The 19140-nt window shown below is 36.0% G+C and overlaps 4 protein-coding genes across 6 annotated transcripts in view; all 4 read left to right on the top strand.

Annotated features, from left to right (window-relative positions):
* Arp5 (Actin-related protein 5) overlaps positions 1-2708 on the top strand; it is a 7919-nt gene extending 5211 nt beyond the window's left edge. For both annotated transcript variants that reach the window (XM_017612788.1, XM_017612789.1), the window contains exons 6-7: positions 2205-2385; positions 2446-2708. In XM_017612788.1, coding sequence (XP_017468277.1) covers positions 2205-2385; positions 2446-2675 — 411 coding nt within the window. In that variant the 3' untranslated portion in view covers positions 2676-2708. The remainder of the gene's footprint in view (positions 1-2204; positions 2386-2445) is intronic.
* An 827-nt stretch (positions 2709-3535) lies between these two features.
* On the top strand, positions 3536-8369 carry bgcn (benign gonial cell neoplasm). The gene is made up of 4 exons (XM_017612787.1): positions 3536-5763; positions 5823-6800; positions 7090-7864; positions 7928-8369. The coding sequence occupies exons 1-4, from the start codon at positions 3759-3761 to the stop codon at positions 8061-8063; spliced, it is 3894 nt and encodes a 1297-aa protein (XP_017468276.1). The 5' UTR covers positions 3536-3758; the 3' UTR covers positions 8064-8369.
* A 3048-nt stretch (positions 8370-11417) lies between these two features.
* Positions 11418-15659, top strand: Spt5 (Transcription elongation factor subunit Spt5). The gene is made up of 12 exons (XM_017612776.1): positions 11418-11940; positions 11999-12123; positions 12190-12327; positions 12384-12834; positions 12894-12964; positions 13050-13216; positions 13304-13476; positions 13544-13797; positions 13861-14056; positions 14115-14430; positions 14489-14902; positions 14971-15659. The coding sequence occupies exons 1-12, from the start codon at positions 11542-11544 to the stop codon at positions 15537-15539; spliced, it is 3273 nt and encodes a 1090-aa protein (XP_017468265.1). The 5' UTR covers positions 11418-11541; the 3' UTR covers positions 15540-15659.
* A 280-nt stretch (positions 15660-15939) lies between these two features.
* LOC108360496 (desumoylating isopeptidase 2) lies at positions 15940-19039 on the top strand. 2 transcript variants are annotated; one of them, XM_017612797.1, is made up of 5 exons: positions 15940-16208; positions 17715-18100; positions 18165-18473; positions 18527-18615; positions 18685-19039. In XM_017612797.1, the coding sequence occupies exons 2-5, from the start codon at positions 17966-17968 to the stop codon at positions 18764-18766; spliced, it is 615 nt and encodes a 204-aa protein (XP_017468286.1). In that variant the 5' UTR covers positions 15940-16208; positions 17715-17965; the 3' UTR covers positions 18767-19039. The 2 variants fall into 2 exon arrangements, with proteins under 2 accessions (XP_017468286.1, XP_017468287.1); XM_017612798.1 differs by having other exon boundaries at positions 18007-18100; positions 18685-19038.
* Positions 19040-19140: the final 101 nt, after the last annotated feature.

Raw genomic sequence — 19140 nt, 5'->3', positions numbered from 1 at the left:
TCAATCAACATTGTGCTGTCCCCGCTGGGCGGTAAAAATATAAATAAATTTAGATCAACCGAAAAACGTCGGCGGTAAAACCGCTGCCGCCGCAATTATGAGCCGTTCCATATGCCTTTGTGAGTTTTAAAATTGACAGCGGTTAACCGTCGACCGCTTTACCGTCGTCCGCTGCAATTCTGGGTAGAGCTTTAGGCGGCACTGTGGGGCGGTTCGAAATTTTCGAGGTCATTCTAGTCTTGAACCTACAATGCTTGCACTAGTTAATGATTTCGCCTTAGCAAACATGCACAAGCATACATACACACACGAACGGTTCCTCTGATTTTTTAATGTTGGTGCCTTATCTATGTAAATAATTAACATATACCTGCACTTAGCAGAATGCCAAAAAATTTTATAAAATAAATGCTACAGATCNGCTAAATTGACGATACATCGATGCCAATTTCAGCGATGTTTTAACATCGACTTATGCTCCTAAAATTTTTTGACTGGCCATGAATTTTATTACTCATTCTTTTGAGGAGCATTCAGAAATTCCGAGCTTACTCTTAATATTCGATATTAAAAATGCTTACTTAGTCATTAAAAAAGGACCGGGATCCCGTTGAAATTTCACCGAAATTGGGCGCTGGAACTTTAAGCTCATCGAACTTACGACGGCATGCATTTCTATTCTATTTATATAAAGGTTAATGGAGTGGTAATTAAATACAGGGAAATCCATCCATCCATATGTAAGTATTTTTCTAATTGAATTACAGAGAGTTGGAATTGAAGAGTATTTAATTTTCCTTTTAATGTGACTACAACCTAACAACTTTTGAAACATCGGAAACCATCGATATATCGATGTTTTTCTGGCGATGTATTTTAGCATCGATATTAATTTTTCCGATGCATCGAAACATCGATGTATCGATGTTACTCCCCAAAATTTGCATCCCTGTCTGTAACTACTAAACTACTGTAGTGTACTATCGCCAAAGTGAACTCAGCCGTTTTGTTTCGTATTGTACCGAACTGTTAAAGTAATAAACGAAACGAAATAGTAACGTACAATATAGTTTATTTTCGTACACTGCTTTAAAGCAATTCTGGTTCATTCTGTTTTGCGTTTTCTATTTGCAAAAATTTCAAAAGCAAAGCAAGAAACTTGAAACCACTTGACGGTATAGACGCATATGTAATCTTCCCTTTTCTTCTCAATCCTCTCTTCCACTAGCAAGCAGAATTGAATTCATTACTTGAACCGTATAAAACCCGGTTATAGGTAAAAAATAGTGATGTGTAAGTAAATCAATGTAGCCAAGTTCCCATTTTCAAAAATAAGAAATGCATACTAAGTAGTACATTTGATATAAACAATGAGGCGTATTCTGGTTTTCGTACGAATAGAAAATTTGAATTTTTTGTATAGAAAATGATAGGAAAATTTCATGATTTTCGATTCGTACGAAAACAAGAATACGCCCCAATATATATATTTCCTCAAACAAAGACTATCGATAGTGGCCAAAGACCATTCGATAGTGGAAAGAATATAACCATTCGATAGTATCGATAGTACCATCCAAGGCGTAAGTAAAGCATTACACTAACAAATTATATGCAGATATCCATACTGTCATGGGTATGAATTACAACAAACACATAATTTTGACGTAATGCCCTCCACGGTGAAAAACTCAGCTGTCGCCCCAACACCACCTTGTTAAATACACCTTGGTACCATCGATAGTTTTACAGATCTACAAGAGAGTGAAAAAGGTCGGAAATGATCAATATTTTTCTTTAATTCCGCTCCAAAATTTTTTCATGTAATGATTGTATGCAATTTTATAGCGCATTAAATTTTAGTACAATAAAATGCAAGTCTCAAGTGGCTACAAAATAAGTAGATTGTTGGTAATTGGTTGCTGAAGGTGTTACGATTTTCTTCCATACAAAAAACCGCTTGGGAATTTTAAAAGTTATGGCATTTTTTTACAAAATACCGTCGACTTTTTTTTCTTTTGTTGACGATGTTATGCATTTTCTTCCATACAAAAACTGCTAGTGAGTTTTAAAAGTTTGGCATTTTTTATGTTTTAAAATACCGTTGATTTTTGAAAAATTTTTGACTGGCGGTGTTATGATTTTCTTCAATAGAAAAAAACTGCTTACAAATTTTAAAAGTTATAGTATTTTTGTTTATTTAGTTGCATTTCAGTGTTGAGTCTATACGAGCACCAGAAGTAATATTCCAGCCAAGCCTAATAGGATGTTCTGAGATGGGGCTTGCTGAATTGATTGAATTTGTGCTCAAGTTATTTCCAGAAGATGAGCAGCAGCGCTTGGTTAATAACATTTTTCTAACAGGAGGATGCTCACAATTCATAGGTAGTTTGATTATAAAAACATCAAAGTATTTGACAAAAATCTTTACTTATTTCTTGTCAGGATTAAAAGAGCGGCTTTCGAAAGAGTTGCGGGAAATGCGTCCTTTCCAAACTCCGTTTCAAATATATGCTGCACAATCGCCTGAACTTGATGCTTGGATTGGTGCAAAAGATTTTGCCCATTCTAATGTTTTTAGCGATTCATTGAGCTCTAAAAAGGATTACGAAGAAAAGGGTTCGGATTATTTTAAAGAACATGCATACAGTAATAGGTATTACGCTAATATGTAATACATTCACTTTTTCACAAATAAAATAATGTAAAAAATATTTCACATTACACAAATAAAATAATATAAAAAATATTTAAAATTACATGGTGACTAGTAAATTGGCATTCCATTTTCTATGGCGGGCTTCTGCTGTAAGCCTGAGGTTATAACATAACCCCATTGCACTGCCATTCAGTGTTGCGTTATGCGACTAAAGGGGCAATTTGACCCTTTTTAAGCGCCAATACCCTTTGACCCGACTTTGAAAATTTTGATTTCCTTACCCTTTTCCAAAATTATGTACGAATTTTGCCCCTTGCAGAGATTTTTAAGGAAATGTTAACGGAACCATGCTATTAAAAAATATTTCATTGGGTACAAGAATAAGCGAACATAAAGCGGATGAGAGAAACAAAAAGATGACAACAGCATTGGCACAACACTTGACGAAGCACGAACACTTTGCGGACTTCGCGAATACGAGAATTTTGGACATCGAAAGAGGGGTAAAAAGGAGAATGACTGAATGAAAATGAGAATGCGATCAACTTTAAAGAGGACGTAGATAACACCAACAACGTGTATGCAGCTGTAATCAATAACAAATATAAATAAGAATATAGGATTCGAATTTGGTAATATTGTTGAAAAGATACTTAAAATGGTGCTAACGTTTATCGTTTGTTTAACAATTTTTGCCAATAATATTTATGTAAATGTGAGTTCAAAGTCAGAATTAGTGTAAAGTAATTCTCGTTAACTATGTTTATTGTTTTTGCATCAGCGAATTTTACTTGCTAATCATGTTTATTGTTTATTTGTTTTTATTTTTCGAATAAAGACTCCTTGATGAAAACGCGAGAGCGTTGAAACCTCTTCTCGATTTATGTGTATGTTTGCAACCCTGTTTTGTGAAAAGCTTGTCCCGCTATTTTCGTTTCAAATTTATAGGATTTATCCATTTCCTAGTACATAAAAGCAAAAATAATATGGAGAACCTTTTTTTCGTCAATGACCCCTTTTTTGCGACTTTCTGAAAATTGGAACGGTAACACTGCTGCCCACTGCTGCCATTGCACCAATTCCGCATTCTTATTTGGCAATGCCGATATCTGTTAAAACTTTGCAGTACTTCTTCCGTTTTGAATTTAAAATTTTGACATCGCGACTATTTTTATACATTATGATTAAAAATATTGTGCACCAGTATATTTTTGAGCAACTAATGCATTTTAAAGATGGCAATCGCTGTTGCCAAAAATTTTGTGGATCATTTCGTTCAGTTGAGAGAATAATCTTTGCCGACTATGCTTTTAAACTTGGATACAATTGCCGTCCATTGCTGCACAACGGGATTGAGTTCATAAAAATGTACAAAAAGCATTGTCTACATTTTATGGAGCAGGTACCAGAATTGCACCTTGCGCCACACACGGAAAAGGAGCTTTTTATGCTACAACGCGAGAGCGATTTTATTGGCAGTCAACTAGAAATGCAAATGTCGCCAGAGTTTTTCAGCCCAAATTGTGCCAGACCTTCTATTCCCCCACATAGATTCTCTTTGGGATTAAAACAATCGATGGCTCGACAAAATGATCGCGGGCAACAGAGATTTCAGGAAAAATGTTCCTTACATCCATACAAAACAAGTTTGCTTGAAGCCTTGCAGCGCACTCGGGTGCTTATAGTGAACGGAGACTGCATCTTTGAAAAATCCACCGGGTTGCCCATGTATATAATTGAGAGTTGTGCAGAGCGTCGAGCTCATTGTAAAATAATTTGTGTGGAAAGAGAACAATTATTGGCTATTCATAATAGCGAAAAGCTTTCGGAGTATCTTGGAGAAAAGGTGGGAAATACTGTAGCATTTCAAATCCATTTACAAAGTCGTATCAGCGAGGGATCAAACCTTATATATACCACTTCCAGTTTTCTACTCCGAGTACTTATGGGTCAAAGTATTGTCGATAGTTTTCGGCATATTTCACATGTTATTGTTTGCGACGTCACCCGACATGAAGCATTTACTGATTTATTGTTATGTGAACTACGAGCAGCACTTCGCTGCCACGCACATCTAAAGATAATACTGCTGTCTAACTCACGGCACAATTTAGGCTTCCTAGAGTATTTTGGGGAAGGAGAGGTATTACAATTGGAATACCCTGCAGTACAGGAACTCCAAACATCTCATGTATTTCATCTAGAAGATATACAAAAAGTAATAGAAACCGACCGTCATTTAAATATGCGTAACCAGTCGATATATAATAACTATACAAATATGTCCCGAATGCCAAACCGAAATTATTTCAATGTGGACCGCATACTTGAAAATTATGAGCTTACTGGAGCAGATCAAGCCCTAGAAACATTTTTGTATATGGTCCGAGGAGAAAATGTTTCAATAGATTATAGACACTCAATAACTGGAAAGACAGCAATTATAATAGCTGCTAAACTTGGAAATGTAACACATATAAAAATGTTACTGGAAAAATTCGCCGACCCTTATATAATGGACAAACAAAACCTGAACGCTGTATCTAACGCGATTGCTGGAGGAAATATGATGTGTATTGAATTACTAAGCAGTGCCCAAAATTTAAAGGACATGAATCCAACATCATTGGATTATAACATGGTAATGGATCTGATTAAGGTTTTAATGATGAGTACAAAATGGGAACCTGGTGCGTATTTTAAATTGATTGCTATCAATAAAATTTCAAGCTCTATTTTAAATTTAGGTAATTTAGTTATAATTGTAGCTGATTACGAGCAACTTTTACGTATAAATTATTGGGTTTTGCGATGTAAAATGATAGGTGATATTCCACCACAAATTGTCATATATATGCTCCATAACAATATAGAGAAAGACCAATTAGAGGAGGTTATAAAAGGCACACCCGAGTGTAAAAATATTGTAATTACAACTGATATTATAGAAAGTGTTATACTGAAATTTCCAATAAAATATGTAATCGACTTGGCAAGAGCACGACGTATCCAGTATACCGCGGATACGGGTTGTAAGGAGCTTGTTTATGAATGGATTTCTAGAGAAGCGCTTGAAAATCGTGCACGTTTAACAAGTCGTCTGGGTAAAGAATTCATGATTATAAATGTTTTTGGACTTTATGAAATAGTATTCTCTTTTTAGGTGAAAAGGCTTCATGCTTTCGTTTCATATCTGGTTTTTTGATCGATAAGCTACCTTTAACGTACACAGCGGATTTATTAACAATGCCTCTGGATCGAATTTGCTTGACTGTAAAGTTGTTATCTCCGCACACTATGGTTGCAGAATATTTGCAGTCGACCATTTGTAAAGCGCCATTCATAAATGTACACAACACAGTCGAATTTCTGAAGAAAATATACGTGTTTGATGAGCTAGAAGAGGTGACATGGCTGGGATGTCGTTTAATAGATGTACCGATTGATTGCCAACTTGGAAAACTACTTGTTTTCGCTATACTATTACAATGCCTGGATCCCGTATTGACAATTGTAAGCTTCCTATCAACATTTGATCCACTGGAATTGCCCACGGAGATAGATAACAAAAACTTAACCGTATTAGAAGAGGTGAGGTCCAAAGTAAAAATAGAACGAAAACGCCTAGCAGAGAATATATTGTCGGATCATTTAATATATCTGCGTTTATACCAAGAATGGCAAAATAATTTGCGAGACGATAATCCAGAAATGGTGCTGATAGATGAACATGATTATGTGTTGAATGGAATTTTGGAAAAAGTTTGTGACATTCGTACACATTTGGTGGGCGCCTTGCGCTCTTCCCAGCTTATACACAACCAAGGACAGTTGAGCATGCATTACATAAATTTGAAATCGAACAGTTGGCCGATGATTAAAGCAACTCTAGTAGCTGGACTTTATCCTTGTCTTAGCATTATTGATACATTCGAAGGTCGTCTTAGAAGCAATAGACCTAAAGAGCTTGTTATACACCCCACCTCTGTGCTTCGAGATCTCACATTGGGGCCTTTAAATTCAAATGTGCGTACATTTCCTTCACATTGGATTGTATATGGAAATGTTATTAATAGCGCCAACAGAAACAGCACCAAATGCTGTTCTTTAGTGACACCGTTAACTGTTGCTATGTTCGCAGGTACGTTCAATTCGTTTTACTACATACATGAGCCGTTTATTTGGAAATCGGCATAAATCACTTCATATCTCTTGTGTTTAAATAACGGGTTACTTGTAACTGAATGCCTCTGTAAATCTTGCTATCGTGTCAAACCGTTTACCTTTGATTGATGAAATTGAACCTACGTCCTAATACAAGTAACGGGTGATTTAACTATAAGAGTTGTGAAGTGTATAAATATTTACTAGAAAAAGGTAACAAAAATAAGCGGTAGTGCCATTAATATTAAAATGAGTATGCATTTCAGGTCCCCCGAAGATCGATTCATCAAATTTATGCCCTCTTGGTAACTGCAGCGTTTATCAAGGAACGGGAAATCATATATTCAACGAAAAAGAAGCTGCAATGTCTATATTTTATATTGATGATTGGATTGAAATTAAAATGGAACACACAAGTGCCCAATTGCTTTTAAAAACAAGGCAATACTTCTACAGTGCATATATGAATTTCTTGCAGAATTGTGGTAGTATAGACAAGTGGCGTCGCACCAACACATATCTGTCTGCAGTTTCCCGTTTATTTGATACATTTGAACGGATATTTGCTATTGAAGATCAGGCATGCGGTTTTGTTAAGCCACTTAACATTGGGTTGCGTCCCAAGGCAGTGCCAAATAAATTTATCACGTCATTTAATGCTGTTATTAGTTGGAGTGAAGAGAAATTTGTACATTCTTTCCACATGATTTCTAAAGATCATATTTCGAAGCGAGTCGAGTTAAAGAAAAGTTACGTATCGAATGGCAAACAGGATTATAAGTTCGTTTGTTTGGAAAAGCAATTCTTTGCTGTATACATATCACAAACGGATTCAGTATTTCGGAAATATCCACAAGATTGGCTACGTGAAGCCGTTTCAAAAGTCATTGAGCCGTGTTTAAGGCATGACAAACTAACATTTGTAATCTTGTACAACAAGAATCCCGACCAGTTTTGTATGATAGCTGTGGCTACAAGAATATTCGGAACATTCCGATTGCAGGAATATTTCAAAAACAAAATACCTATCAGCGAAGTACTGTAAGTAGAGACCGTGAAAACCCAATAGGATTATTTTAATCATAATTTTTTCTTTTACTCTAGGAAAATTTGCTTGAAGCAAAACATTTGTATGCCCCCTTTCGGCGAAAAACGTAATGCCTTTCAAATTGATGCAGTAATTGGCAAAATAATTTTAAACCTATTTGCTTTTCGTAATAATTGGTTGGATTACAACTAACCGTTACAGTTTCACTAAAATTAAAATGCGGTTCATAGATACATGCATATTTATATTGATATTTCGACAATGTTTTGCGCAATCATTCATACGATTTTTTATTATGTACATATAAGTTTATAGTAGTTATCTTTATTTTAGTAGTTATCATTATTTTCTTTGGAGGGCCATATATTCAACTCGAGCAATTGGAATAATGTTTGAACTTGAATTATAAGTTTATCACGCAAGAAGCGTTAAAAATAAAGTGTAACATAATGCTGAAGTAATACTAAAAATTAACTTTATTTCCGAATAAAAAATGTCCCAAACCTTATCTTCGGCTGTTCATCGGTGGATGTAGAATATTCCATTTTCAGATTGGTTACCAGAATGGAGAATCCACGTAAAAATCAATCAATTCCAAATTCAAAATGTTTTATCCTGGTGTAATGTAACATTAGCTCTGATCCAGTACTCCATGAACTTACAGGTTTTTACACGAACTTGCAGGAAGTTACAGGAAAAATGTTCCCGTACTCCAAAATCCTGTAAACTTTTCTTCTGGTAAAATTACGAAAAGTGTGAAGCGATCGGCTGTTTGCGGGTTTTACAGAAAAAATAATTTATTTCCGTACTTTTTGGTTGTCACTCACTTTGCACTCTCACTTCAGAGAGAAATTTTTCTGTTTGACATTTTTACAGGATTTTACACGAAAAGTATTGGATCAGAGCCTTTAGTTATGTTTGTTTCCAAATTATCCAGTAACTTGCCAGCAACTATCAGTAACTTAATTTCGGAGAATTTATTTATTTATTTTATTTAAGAAATGAGGTTGTACCTGTAAGACTCAGTCCTTTTTAGTACATCAATAGCTTTCAATTACAAAATTAAAACGCAAAAACGTCTGATACATACTTATCTTAACTCTAACGTAAAAATATAAGTTGCGATCCCGTACGAGTCCGGACTAGTCAGAAATAGTCAGAATCAGTCAGATTTTACTGGAAATCATTCCCGTACTCGGCTCTCTGACTATTGAGAGGACAAAAAAGAGAGTAAATACGGTTCTCTCTCTGTCAGAAGTTACCAGTTTTAGTCCGAGAATTTTTTGCTGGTAAATTCTGGTAAATGTGTCAACCGATCAGCTGTAGTGTGTTTGGCAACCAAATTGTAAGCAAAAGAAAAGTGCACTCTGCTGATTCATGTTTAAAAGTATTTAATTACTTGTTTAAGTGGATTCTAATGAATTTGAAAGTATTTTTGGTTATTTACATGTGTGATCTGAGTGTGCTTACATACAAAATAAGCAAAAATTTACAACCAAAATTTGGAGGTTATGTTGAAGTTGACAGAAGTTATCATTTTTTACTAGAAAGCGATACCGTACTTTTCAATGTTACTCTCTCGCTTTGAGCGAAGTTTTTATTTTTTGACAGTTTTGCTAGTCCGAGTCCGAGGAATACGGGATTGCACCTATAATTGCAATAAATTTAAATACAAACAGTTATCTTAAATTTACAAATAAAATAACAAATAAAATTTAAATAAAATTAAGATTAAGTGGTAGTCGTTAAATAGTCACTCATTGCAGTTGGGAAACCCAAAAAGAAAAACACAAAAAAGAAAAAAACAAATAAAATAACAAATAAAATTTAAATAAAATTAAGATTAAGTGGTAGTCGTTAAATAGTCACTCATTGCAGTTGGGAAACCCAAAAAGAAAAACACAAAAAAGAAAAAAACAAATAAAATAACAAATAAAATTTAAATAAAATTAAGATTAAGTGGTAGTCGTTAAATAGTCACTCATTGCAGTTGGGAAACCCAAAAAGAAAAACACAAAAAAGAAAAAAACAAATAAAATAACAAATAAAATTTAAATAAAATTAAGATTAAGTGGTAGTCGTTAAATAGTCACTCATTGCAGTTGGGAAACCCAAAAAGAAAAACACAAAAAAGAAAAAAACAAATAAAATAACAAATAAAATTTAAATAAAATTAAGATTAAGTGGTAGTCGTTAAATAGTCACTCATTGCAGTTGGGAAACCCAAAAAGAAAAACACAAAAAAGAAAAAAACAAATAAAATAACAAATAAAATTTAAATAAAATTAAGATTAAGTGGTAGTCGTTAAATAGTCACTCATTGCAGTTGGGAAACCCAAAAAGAAAAACACAAAAAAGAAAAAACAAAAAAAAAAAAGAATAGAGAAATAAATAGGGAAAAGAGAACTGTTAAATTGCAATCACATTAGCTGCGTTCTCTAACTCGCAAGAAGTTGCAAGAATTTACAGGAACTTACTAGAAAGCGTTCCCGTTCTCGGTTCTGTGGCTTCTTTTTCACAGTTTTGCAGCTTTGACCCTGAAAAGTTGGGGAACGCAACTATTTATCGCACAGAGGTGAAATACTTGTGTATCATGAACGAAAGACACAAGATCACGTCATGAACGAAAGACACAAGATCACGCCTTCCCGAAAGAAAGAAAAAAGTTATTTTCTAGCTGTTGTAATCTCGACGCCATCTTTGTTGTAAGAAGTAAACAACGAAGAGCACAAAAAACGCGTAATTGTTGAACGCATGAATAATCATTTTATTATGCAAATTCTTCTATAAATCATGTCGTTGTGTTAAATTATTCTTTACCTTATGTGTGCACACGTTGTCACAAGCGAAAATTAAGAAAATTGCAGTAAAAAGCCACCACCAAATTGTAAACAACGAACAAATGTAAACAAACGGTTAATGTCAAAGTCGCTCAACTTTTTTCCTAAATGCGATTATAACGGGCTACTAAGAAGGCGTGATCTTGTATTTTTGGTTCATGAGATCACGTAAGAACAAGAGAGTGAAAAAGTCTTATTTTTTAGCGGGTTCTACGCCATCTTGTTTCACTGGAAAACGAGCGAAAAGTAAACAAAGCAAAGAAAACAACGAAAACCAAAATTAGCCAAAATTATTGTCAGACACTTTAAACGCACAATTTAGGTAAAATGATGCCACAAAATGCTTTAAAATGTGTTGTCATGTTGAATTAACTCTTTACTTGAATAAAACTGTAAAATAGTGGTGCTTGTGATGTAAACAAACGCTCAGCTGACGAACCCGCTTTCGCAAAACTTTTTTTCTTAAAACAAGTTACAAATACAACGTCCCGTTCTTACGTGATCGACTTTTTTCACTCTCTTGTTCTTACGAGATCTTGTGTCTTTCGTTCATGTATTGCCTCTGATAAAATGTATATCAGGCAATAAAAATGACAGTTGGTAGGCAAAAACTTTTTCTATGGAGACGGGCCGTTATCTGTAGTAGATTCTTTTATTTGTCAGTATTGATATAAGCAACAGAATTTTGCATTTGTGTCACTCTGTAATTCAACTTCATTTCATTTCATGTCGTTTCAAGTTTTTCGGTAAAGGTAAAACCCCCGTTTTCTTGTGAAAACTTTCGTGGCTGGCAAGTGTTTTAGAAAAAATAGTCTGGCTTTTATTTTATTATGTCGGATTCCGAAGCAAGTAATGCTTCTGACACCGGATCGGATGAGGGATCATTGAGTTCCAACAAATCGCAAAGAAGTGCCCGTTCGCGCTCACGTTCACGTTCAGTTTACAGGTCGCGTTCTGGTTCTCGATCTAAATCGCCATCTAGATCTCGGTCGCATTCTCGTTCAGACGGTTCGGGTTCAGAAGATGAGAGCCCCTCTCGTAATAGACAGCGTAAAAGTCGCAGCCGGTCCGGAGATGAAGAACCTGAGGATGGTGAAGATCTTGATGGCGATGAAGTTGATTCTGAGTATGACGAAGAAGAAGATGAAGACGATGATCGCCCAAGGAAGAAGAAGAAGAAAGAACGCTTTGGAGGGTTCATTATAGACGAAGCCGAAGTTGACGACGAGGTACCTGAATCCTTAGATTCGTAAAAAAAAATTGTAAGAAAATGTTATATATCCATAGGTGGATGAAGACGATGAATGGGAAGAAGGAGCTAATGAACTTGGAATTGTGGGTAACGAGATTGATGAGTTAGGCCCTACAGCACGCGATATAGAAATCCGACGTCGTGGCACTAATTTATGGGAGTATGATAAAAAGCTTTTAGTAAATTAGTATGTAAAACTACGCCGGTCTAACCTTTTTATTTGCAGCACTCAAAAAGAAGATGAAATCGAAGAATATTTACGAAAGAAATATGCTGATGAATCTGTCGTCAAAAGACATTTTGGAGATGGTGGCGAAGAAATGTCGGATGAAATCACTCAGCAGACTCTGTTACCGGGCATTAAGTATTAAAAAAATTGTATCAAAAGAAAAAGTTTATTCCATTATTTACTGCTTATAGGGACCCTAATCTATGGATGGTGAAGTGCCGCATTGGTGAAGAAAAAGCCACTGCACTTCTATTAATGCGAAAGTTTTTGACCTATTTAAATACTGACGAGCCCTTGCAAATTAAATCTGTTGTGGCTCCCGAGGGAGTTAAAGGTTATATTTATCTGGAGTCTTACAAACAAACGCACGTAAAAACGGCTATAGACAATGTTGGTAACTTACGGATGGGCAAATGGAAGCAGGAGATGGTACCCATCAAAGAAATGACAGATGTATTAAAAGTTGTGAAGGAGCAGGTTGGATTAAAAGTAAAGCAGTGGGTCCGGTTAAAACGTGGTCTTTATAAGGACGATATTGCTCAAGTTGATTATGTGGATCTGGCACAAAACCAAGTGCATTTAAAACTGTTACCCAGAATTGATTATACGCGCATGCGTGGTGCTCTAAGAACTACAGCAACGGTAAGAAAATATATTTATTTTTAACATGACGTGCCTTATAATCGTGATTAATTTTTTAGGAATCTGATGATTCTAAACGCAGAAAGAAACGTAGACCGACAGCAAAGCCTTTCGATCCGGAGGCCGTTAGGTAATATTCAATTAGAAAAGCAATAATAAGTGCTTTAAAGCTACAGCTGATTATATATATATATATATATATATATTATTTGCAGGGCTATTGGTGGTGAAGTTCATTCAGACGGTGACTTTTTGCTTTTTGAGGGTAATCGTTATTCGCGGAAAGGATTTTTGTATAAAAACTTTACAATGTCTGCAATTTTGGTTGATGGTGTGAAGCCTACGTTAGCAGAATTAGAACGTTTTGAAGAGCAACCAGAAGGTTATTAATTAATTCATTACTTGACAAGTTTATTATATACCCTAGCTGCAGAAATCGTGCTAAATTAAATACTGAACTATTTCTTAGATGTTAATTTGGAGATCGTTGCCGGTTCGAAGGATGACCCAACAAGCACACATTCCTTCTCAATGGGCGATAACGTGGAGGTTTGCGTGGGTGACTTGGAAAATTTACAAGCAAAAATTATTGCAATAGATGGTGGCATGATAACTGTAATGCCGAAACATCAAGACCTTAAGGTAAGATAATTTTTCTAAAAAATCGAAAGCGGCATACCGTAATAAAGTTAATATGTTTTTTTTGTAGGATCCCCTGATATTTAAAGCCAGTGAATTGCGTAAATTTTTCAAAACTGGTGATCACGCCAGAGTTTTAGCGGGACGTTATGAAGGAGAAACTGGTTTAATTATACGTGTGGAACCAATGCGCATTGTATTGGTATCAGATTTAACAAATCATGAATTGGAAGTATTGCCCCGTGATTTGCAGCTTTGTTCTGATGTGGCCACAGGCGTCGATTGCTTGGGACAATTTCAATGGGGCGATTTGGTGCAACTTGAGTAAGTTTATTACTCGACCCATTTCTTAGATTTACCAATAAAATAAAAATTTATACGTTTCAGTCCCCAAAATGTTGGAGTCATTGTGCGTTTGGAACGAGAGAATTTCCATGTTTTGGGTATGCATGGCAAAGTTATTGAATGTAAGCCGACTGCGCTACATAAGCGGCGAGAAAACCGTAATACAATAGCTCTGGATGCAGATCAAAATCAAATAAGACGACGCGATATAGTTAAAGTAATGGAAGGACCACACGCCGTAAGATAAAAACAATTAAGGATAGAGAATGTAATGATTGACATTATAAGCGTTTTAGGGTCGATCTGGAGAAATCAAACATCTTTATCGCAGTTTAGCTTTCTTGCACTGCCGGATGTACACGGAGAATGGTGGCATATTTGTTTGTAAAACTCGTCATTTACAGTTGGCAGGTGGAAGTAAGAGTCAGGCAAATAATGCTGGCACACTTGGTGGCTTTGGGTTTATGTCGCCACGCATACAATCGCCTATGCATCCTTCTGGAGGACGTGGAGCTCGTGCGGGTGGAAGGGGAGGCCGCGGCGGTTTCCGTGTAACCCGCGATCGCGAAATTTTAGGAAAAACTATTAAGATTAGTGGCGGGCCGTATAAAGGTAAGTGAATCGTTATTGCTAGTAATAAACCTTTCGTTTAATCAAAATATTTCTTTAGGCGTTGTCGGTATTGTTAAGGACGCTACGGAGAGTACAGCACGTGTTGAACTGCATACTTCGTGCCAAACTATATCAGTTGATCGCAATCACATTGCTATGGTAGGAGTACCTGGAAAGGAAGGTGGAAGTGTATCGACTTATGGTCGTACTCCAGCACGTACACCTGGATATGGCTCTCAGACACCAGTGTATGCAGCAGTGGGTTCGAAGACACCGCTGCTTGGAAATCAAACTCCCAATTGGGATTCAGAAGGTCGTACACCTTACAGTGGTACAATGACACCGTCGCATGATGGTAGCATGACTCCACGTCATGGAGCTTGGGATCCAAGCATAGCAAATACTCCGGCACGCACTAACGATTTTGATTACACTTTGGAAGAACCTAGCCCAAGTCCTGGCTACAACCCAAGTAGGATTATATATATATATCTCTTGAAACTATAAAGCATATTAAACAATTGATTTTGTGCATATTAGGTACACCAGGCTATCAAATGAATACCCAATTCGCACCACAAACGCCTGGAACTTTATACGGATCGGATCGTAGTTACAGTCCCTTTAATCCAAGCCCCAGTCCGGCACCATCACCGTATCCAGTTGGTTATATGAATACACCATCTCCATCAAACTATTCCCCAAATACACCAGGCGGTAACCCGCAGTCGCCATATAATCCACAAACTCCGGGAGCAAGCTTGGACTCGCCAATAGGCGATTGGTGCACCACCGACATTGAAGTTAAAATTCATACGCATGACGATGCTGATCTGGTTGGACAAACGGGCATTATTCGTACAGTTTCGAACGGAGTGTGCTCTGTTTTCTTGCGTCAGGAGGATCGCAGCGTGTCTATTGTAAGTGAACATTTGGCACCGGTACCACCAGAAGTTGGCGACGAATTCAAGGTTATTTATGGTGATGAAAGAGAATCGGTGGGAAAGGTTAGATCTATTTCGGATAAGGATACCGTTTTTTGTCATATAAATGACGAGATGAAATTGCTACCAACAGCTTACTTGTGCAAAATGAAGTCTATTGATTAAATAAACGCGACTGAAGAATTTAAATTACTTAACCACTGTAATGTACGCGATGTTGGATATTTAAATAAAAGAAATCCCAACAAAACTGTTTTCTTAAATATAAATTTTGGGACAATTGCATGTGATTATAGAAGATTTGTGATTCTCGAACTAATCCTAATCTAAACTAAAATGAGTCGAAGAGTTAATACTCATTCCCATTAATAGATAGACGATGTGGTTGAGATATTCGATTTCAACATACTATTATAGGTACTAGGTATTAAACTGGTTTAAGAGATAATCTGGGGGGAAAGAAACTTAGATATTATTACTTTTCGCAAAAGAAGTTTATTTCAAATCTGGCAACTTTCCTTATGTCATTTATTTTGTGAGTTGGCAACCAGGTAACCAAAAAAATTGTTTCAATTTCTCATTCGTACCTGGACGATAATCAACTTTGATATAAGACGCTAAAAGTATTGCAGAGAAAAATTTGGATGGCATATTTATTCACATTTAATTCGAAGCAATTGATTTAATAAATGTTAAATTAACACGCTACCAGAGGAGGAGTAATTTGGTTTGCGGATAGAAACATGTTCCAGGCGTATTGCCTTCGCCCGTTTGTATGCGTTAGGATACCTACGAGGAGATCTCAAAGTATTCAAGAAACTCGGCCATTCTTTGGTATGTATGTATATCAAATAAGTCGAATATTAACCTTTTAAAGTGATTAGATCTTAGGACTACAACTAGAAACTATGATTACAAATCAAGCAGTGCAGTTGCACTACTTAGTGCAGTAGATACATATACATATTTATGTTCATACCTATGTATGTACATATTTAAGTGAGGAAACATCGTCGTTTAAAGTGCAAAACCGCATATCAACAAAATGCAAAACCGCATATCAACAAAATGCAAAACCGCGTATGCGAACCTGTAAAAATTATTTTCCAGAGCGTAAAAACACTCATATTTCAAAATGGTTCTCTTTCTTATAGTGGAAACTCATTTCTGGCTAGTATATTTCAGGACGAATGGATAACGATTGAGCCAAGAGCTCTTGGCACAATTGCAATTGCATCTGAGCTCTTGGCTCAATCCTTATCCATTCGTCCTGACATATACCCGCCAGAATTGCGATTGCTTTATAAAAAGGAGACCCATTTTGAAATATCGAGTGTTTTTACGCTCTAGAAAATAATTTCTACAACTTCACATACGCGGTTTTGCATTTTGCTGATACGCGGTTTTGCATTTTGTTGATACGCGGTTTTGCACTTTAAACGACGATATGTATGTATGTATGTACATGCGAGCAGAATTTGGTATGAAGAAGGTGGCACCCTGCTATGGAGTTGACAATCTTTTCAAAATTGATTGGGTTTAGAATAAATAGGTGGTTTGTAATAGCAGGACACTCTCTAAGAAGCGCATTTATGTATATTTCCAAAAGCGTTGATATGGCGAAGCTAGGTGGCTGCACATTTATTTAGATCGTTCCGAAATGTGGTTCACACTGTGCGATACACTTGGTTTGACTTCTTACATAGATACNTCTAAGCTTTCAAAGGGGATCTTCAGAAGTCCGCCGCGCCAGCGCCCCTTGTCGCGGTAAGGCCACCGTTACTCCCCGATGCGGCCCGGTGTCGGAAAGGCGCCGTTCGAATACAGCCGGTTTATACCCTCCTGGCTGCAAACCGTCCAATAGGCACGGTGTCGCTTAACACCCTGGATTAGGAGGTGGCAGTTCTTGGTCACTGTTCTCCAGCAGCCCAAGTCTGGAGAGAAGGTAGCGCGGAGGTCTGCACACCCGCGTTACCTCAAACCAGAAGAGGGCTGATTGGTGATGCAGCTAAGCCCCCGCACCAACGACAAGGTGCCTGCCCTAGCGAGGGCATACGTATATACGTAGATTGTATTGAAGATCTTTTTTTAATGATTTAGGAAAACGTAGCAACTTATTGGTGTGATTTGTTTATCGTCTGAGATATATAAAAATGATAAGGGTTATGGGTTGTGGTATACATATTAAAAAAAAAAGGTCAAAATAAAAAAATTATAAATGTATTCATAGTTGTTCACTATTATCTTGAATTTTATTAAATATTCTCATTGAATTCATATACACACTTTCATATGTAAGTTTTATTTACTCTTTTAATATCAGATAATTTTTATTCACAGGAATCATCACCATCTGATAATTTTCGTAGTCTTCCTCCACAAAAGCTTTATCTAAATAGTAGTGCCCCCTCGAAAACGAACATACATACATACTAAATAACAACATACAAGCGAGTTTTATAGTTAAATGCTTGATTGTTTTGCTCATAACAAAAACAAAAAAAAAATTGCCTCGTTATTGGAATATTAATTGAAGAATTTTTATTTCATCCCTATTGATATTATTCTAACATCGGAGTTTTTAATATATAATGTTTTCGAACGGCCTACCTTGCAATTTGTCATTTCCCAGTTGCCTTGGCGTACCTAAAGACAGTGGGAGCGACGAATTACTACCAACAACCATGAGTAATCGTGAACCAGTTATTTTAAATGTCTATGACATGGTAAATTTCAATTTATATACCTATATAAACAGATGAAAAGTTTTAAATATATATATTTTTTCAGTATTGGATAAATGAATATACTACATCGATAGGTTTAGGTGTTTTTCATTCCGGCGTTGAAATATTTGGTACAGAATTTGCATATGGAGGACATCCTTTCCCGTTTACTGGTGTTTTCGAAATAACACCTCGTGATCATGATGAATTGGGAGAGCAGTTTCAGTTTAGGCAAAGTATACAAATCGGCTGCACTGATTTTACTTACGAAGAAATTCGACGCATTGTGGACGAGTTGGGAAATCAATTCCGTGGCGATCGATACCATTTGATGAACAATAACTGCAACCATTTTTCCAGCTCTCTAACACAGGTATGTATACGCATGTAAATCTATTCATGTGGTATGTAATTATAAATTTTCAGATTCTTTGTGGCCAAGAAATCCCAAGCTGGGTAAACCGCCTAGCGCATTTTAGCTCCTGTGTGCCATTTCTTCAAAGATGCTTGCCAAAGTAATATTGAACAAATATTGCATCGAGCAATTAACTACGGTTAACGATTGTAAATTTTTATCATTTTAGAGAATGGCTAACACCAAATGCCTTACAACAGAGCATAACTGCAATTCACGAACGTGACGAATCCGACGCCAGTCCTCTTTGAGAACCACAGGATTAGGAAAGAATATAGTGACAATTTACACATTTAACAATCTATTATTATGTAATTAACGATAAAGAATAACTTCATAACTTGTTTATGTACATTAAATTAAAATTTGTTCTTGTAAGATATATATATATATTTGATTTCATACAATTAAACTTAAATTAATATTAAACTATACTCATAACATTTTAAACAGAAATATCATATACATACATACATACAACTTTTACATTAAATGGACTGGCTGAGTTAAATATAAAATGATGTTTTTTTTCTAATCTTGAAGAAGATGGTCTATGCCAAACGGAAAGTGTTGCCATTTCAATTGAGTTGCACAGGAAGTGAGTAAATACAGGCAAAACTGGACT

This window comes from Rhagoletis zephyria, unplaced genomic scaffold (assembly GCF_001687245.7).
Source record: "Rhagoletis zephyria isolate East Lansing unplaced genomic scaffold, Rhagoletis_zephyria_1.1 Rzeph_scaffold_00580, whole genome shotgun sequence".
In the NCBI taxonomy this organism is placed as follows: Eukaryota; Metazoa; Arthropoda; class Insecta; order Diptera; family Tephritidae; genus Rhagoletis; species Rhagoletis zephyria.
Note: the sequence above shows the minus strand (reverse complement) of the source record. Positions and strands in the feature narration are given on the sequence as shown.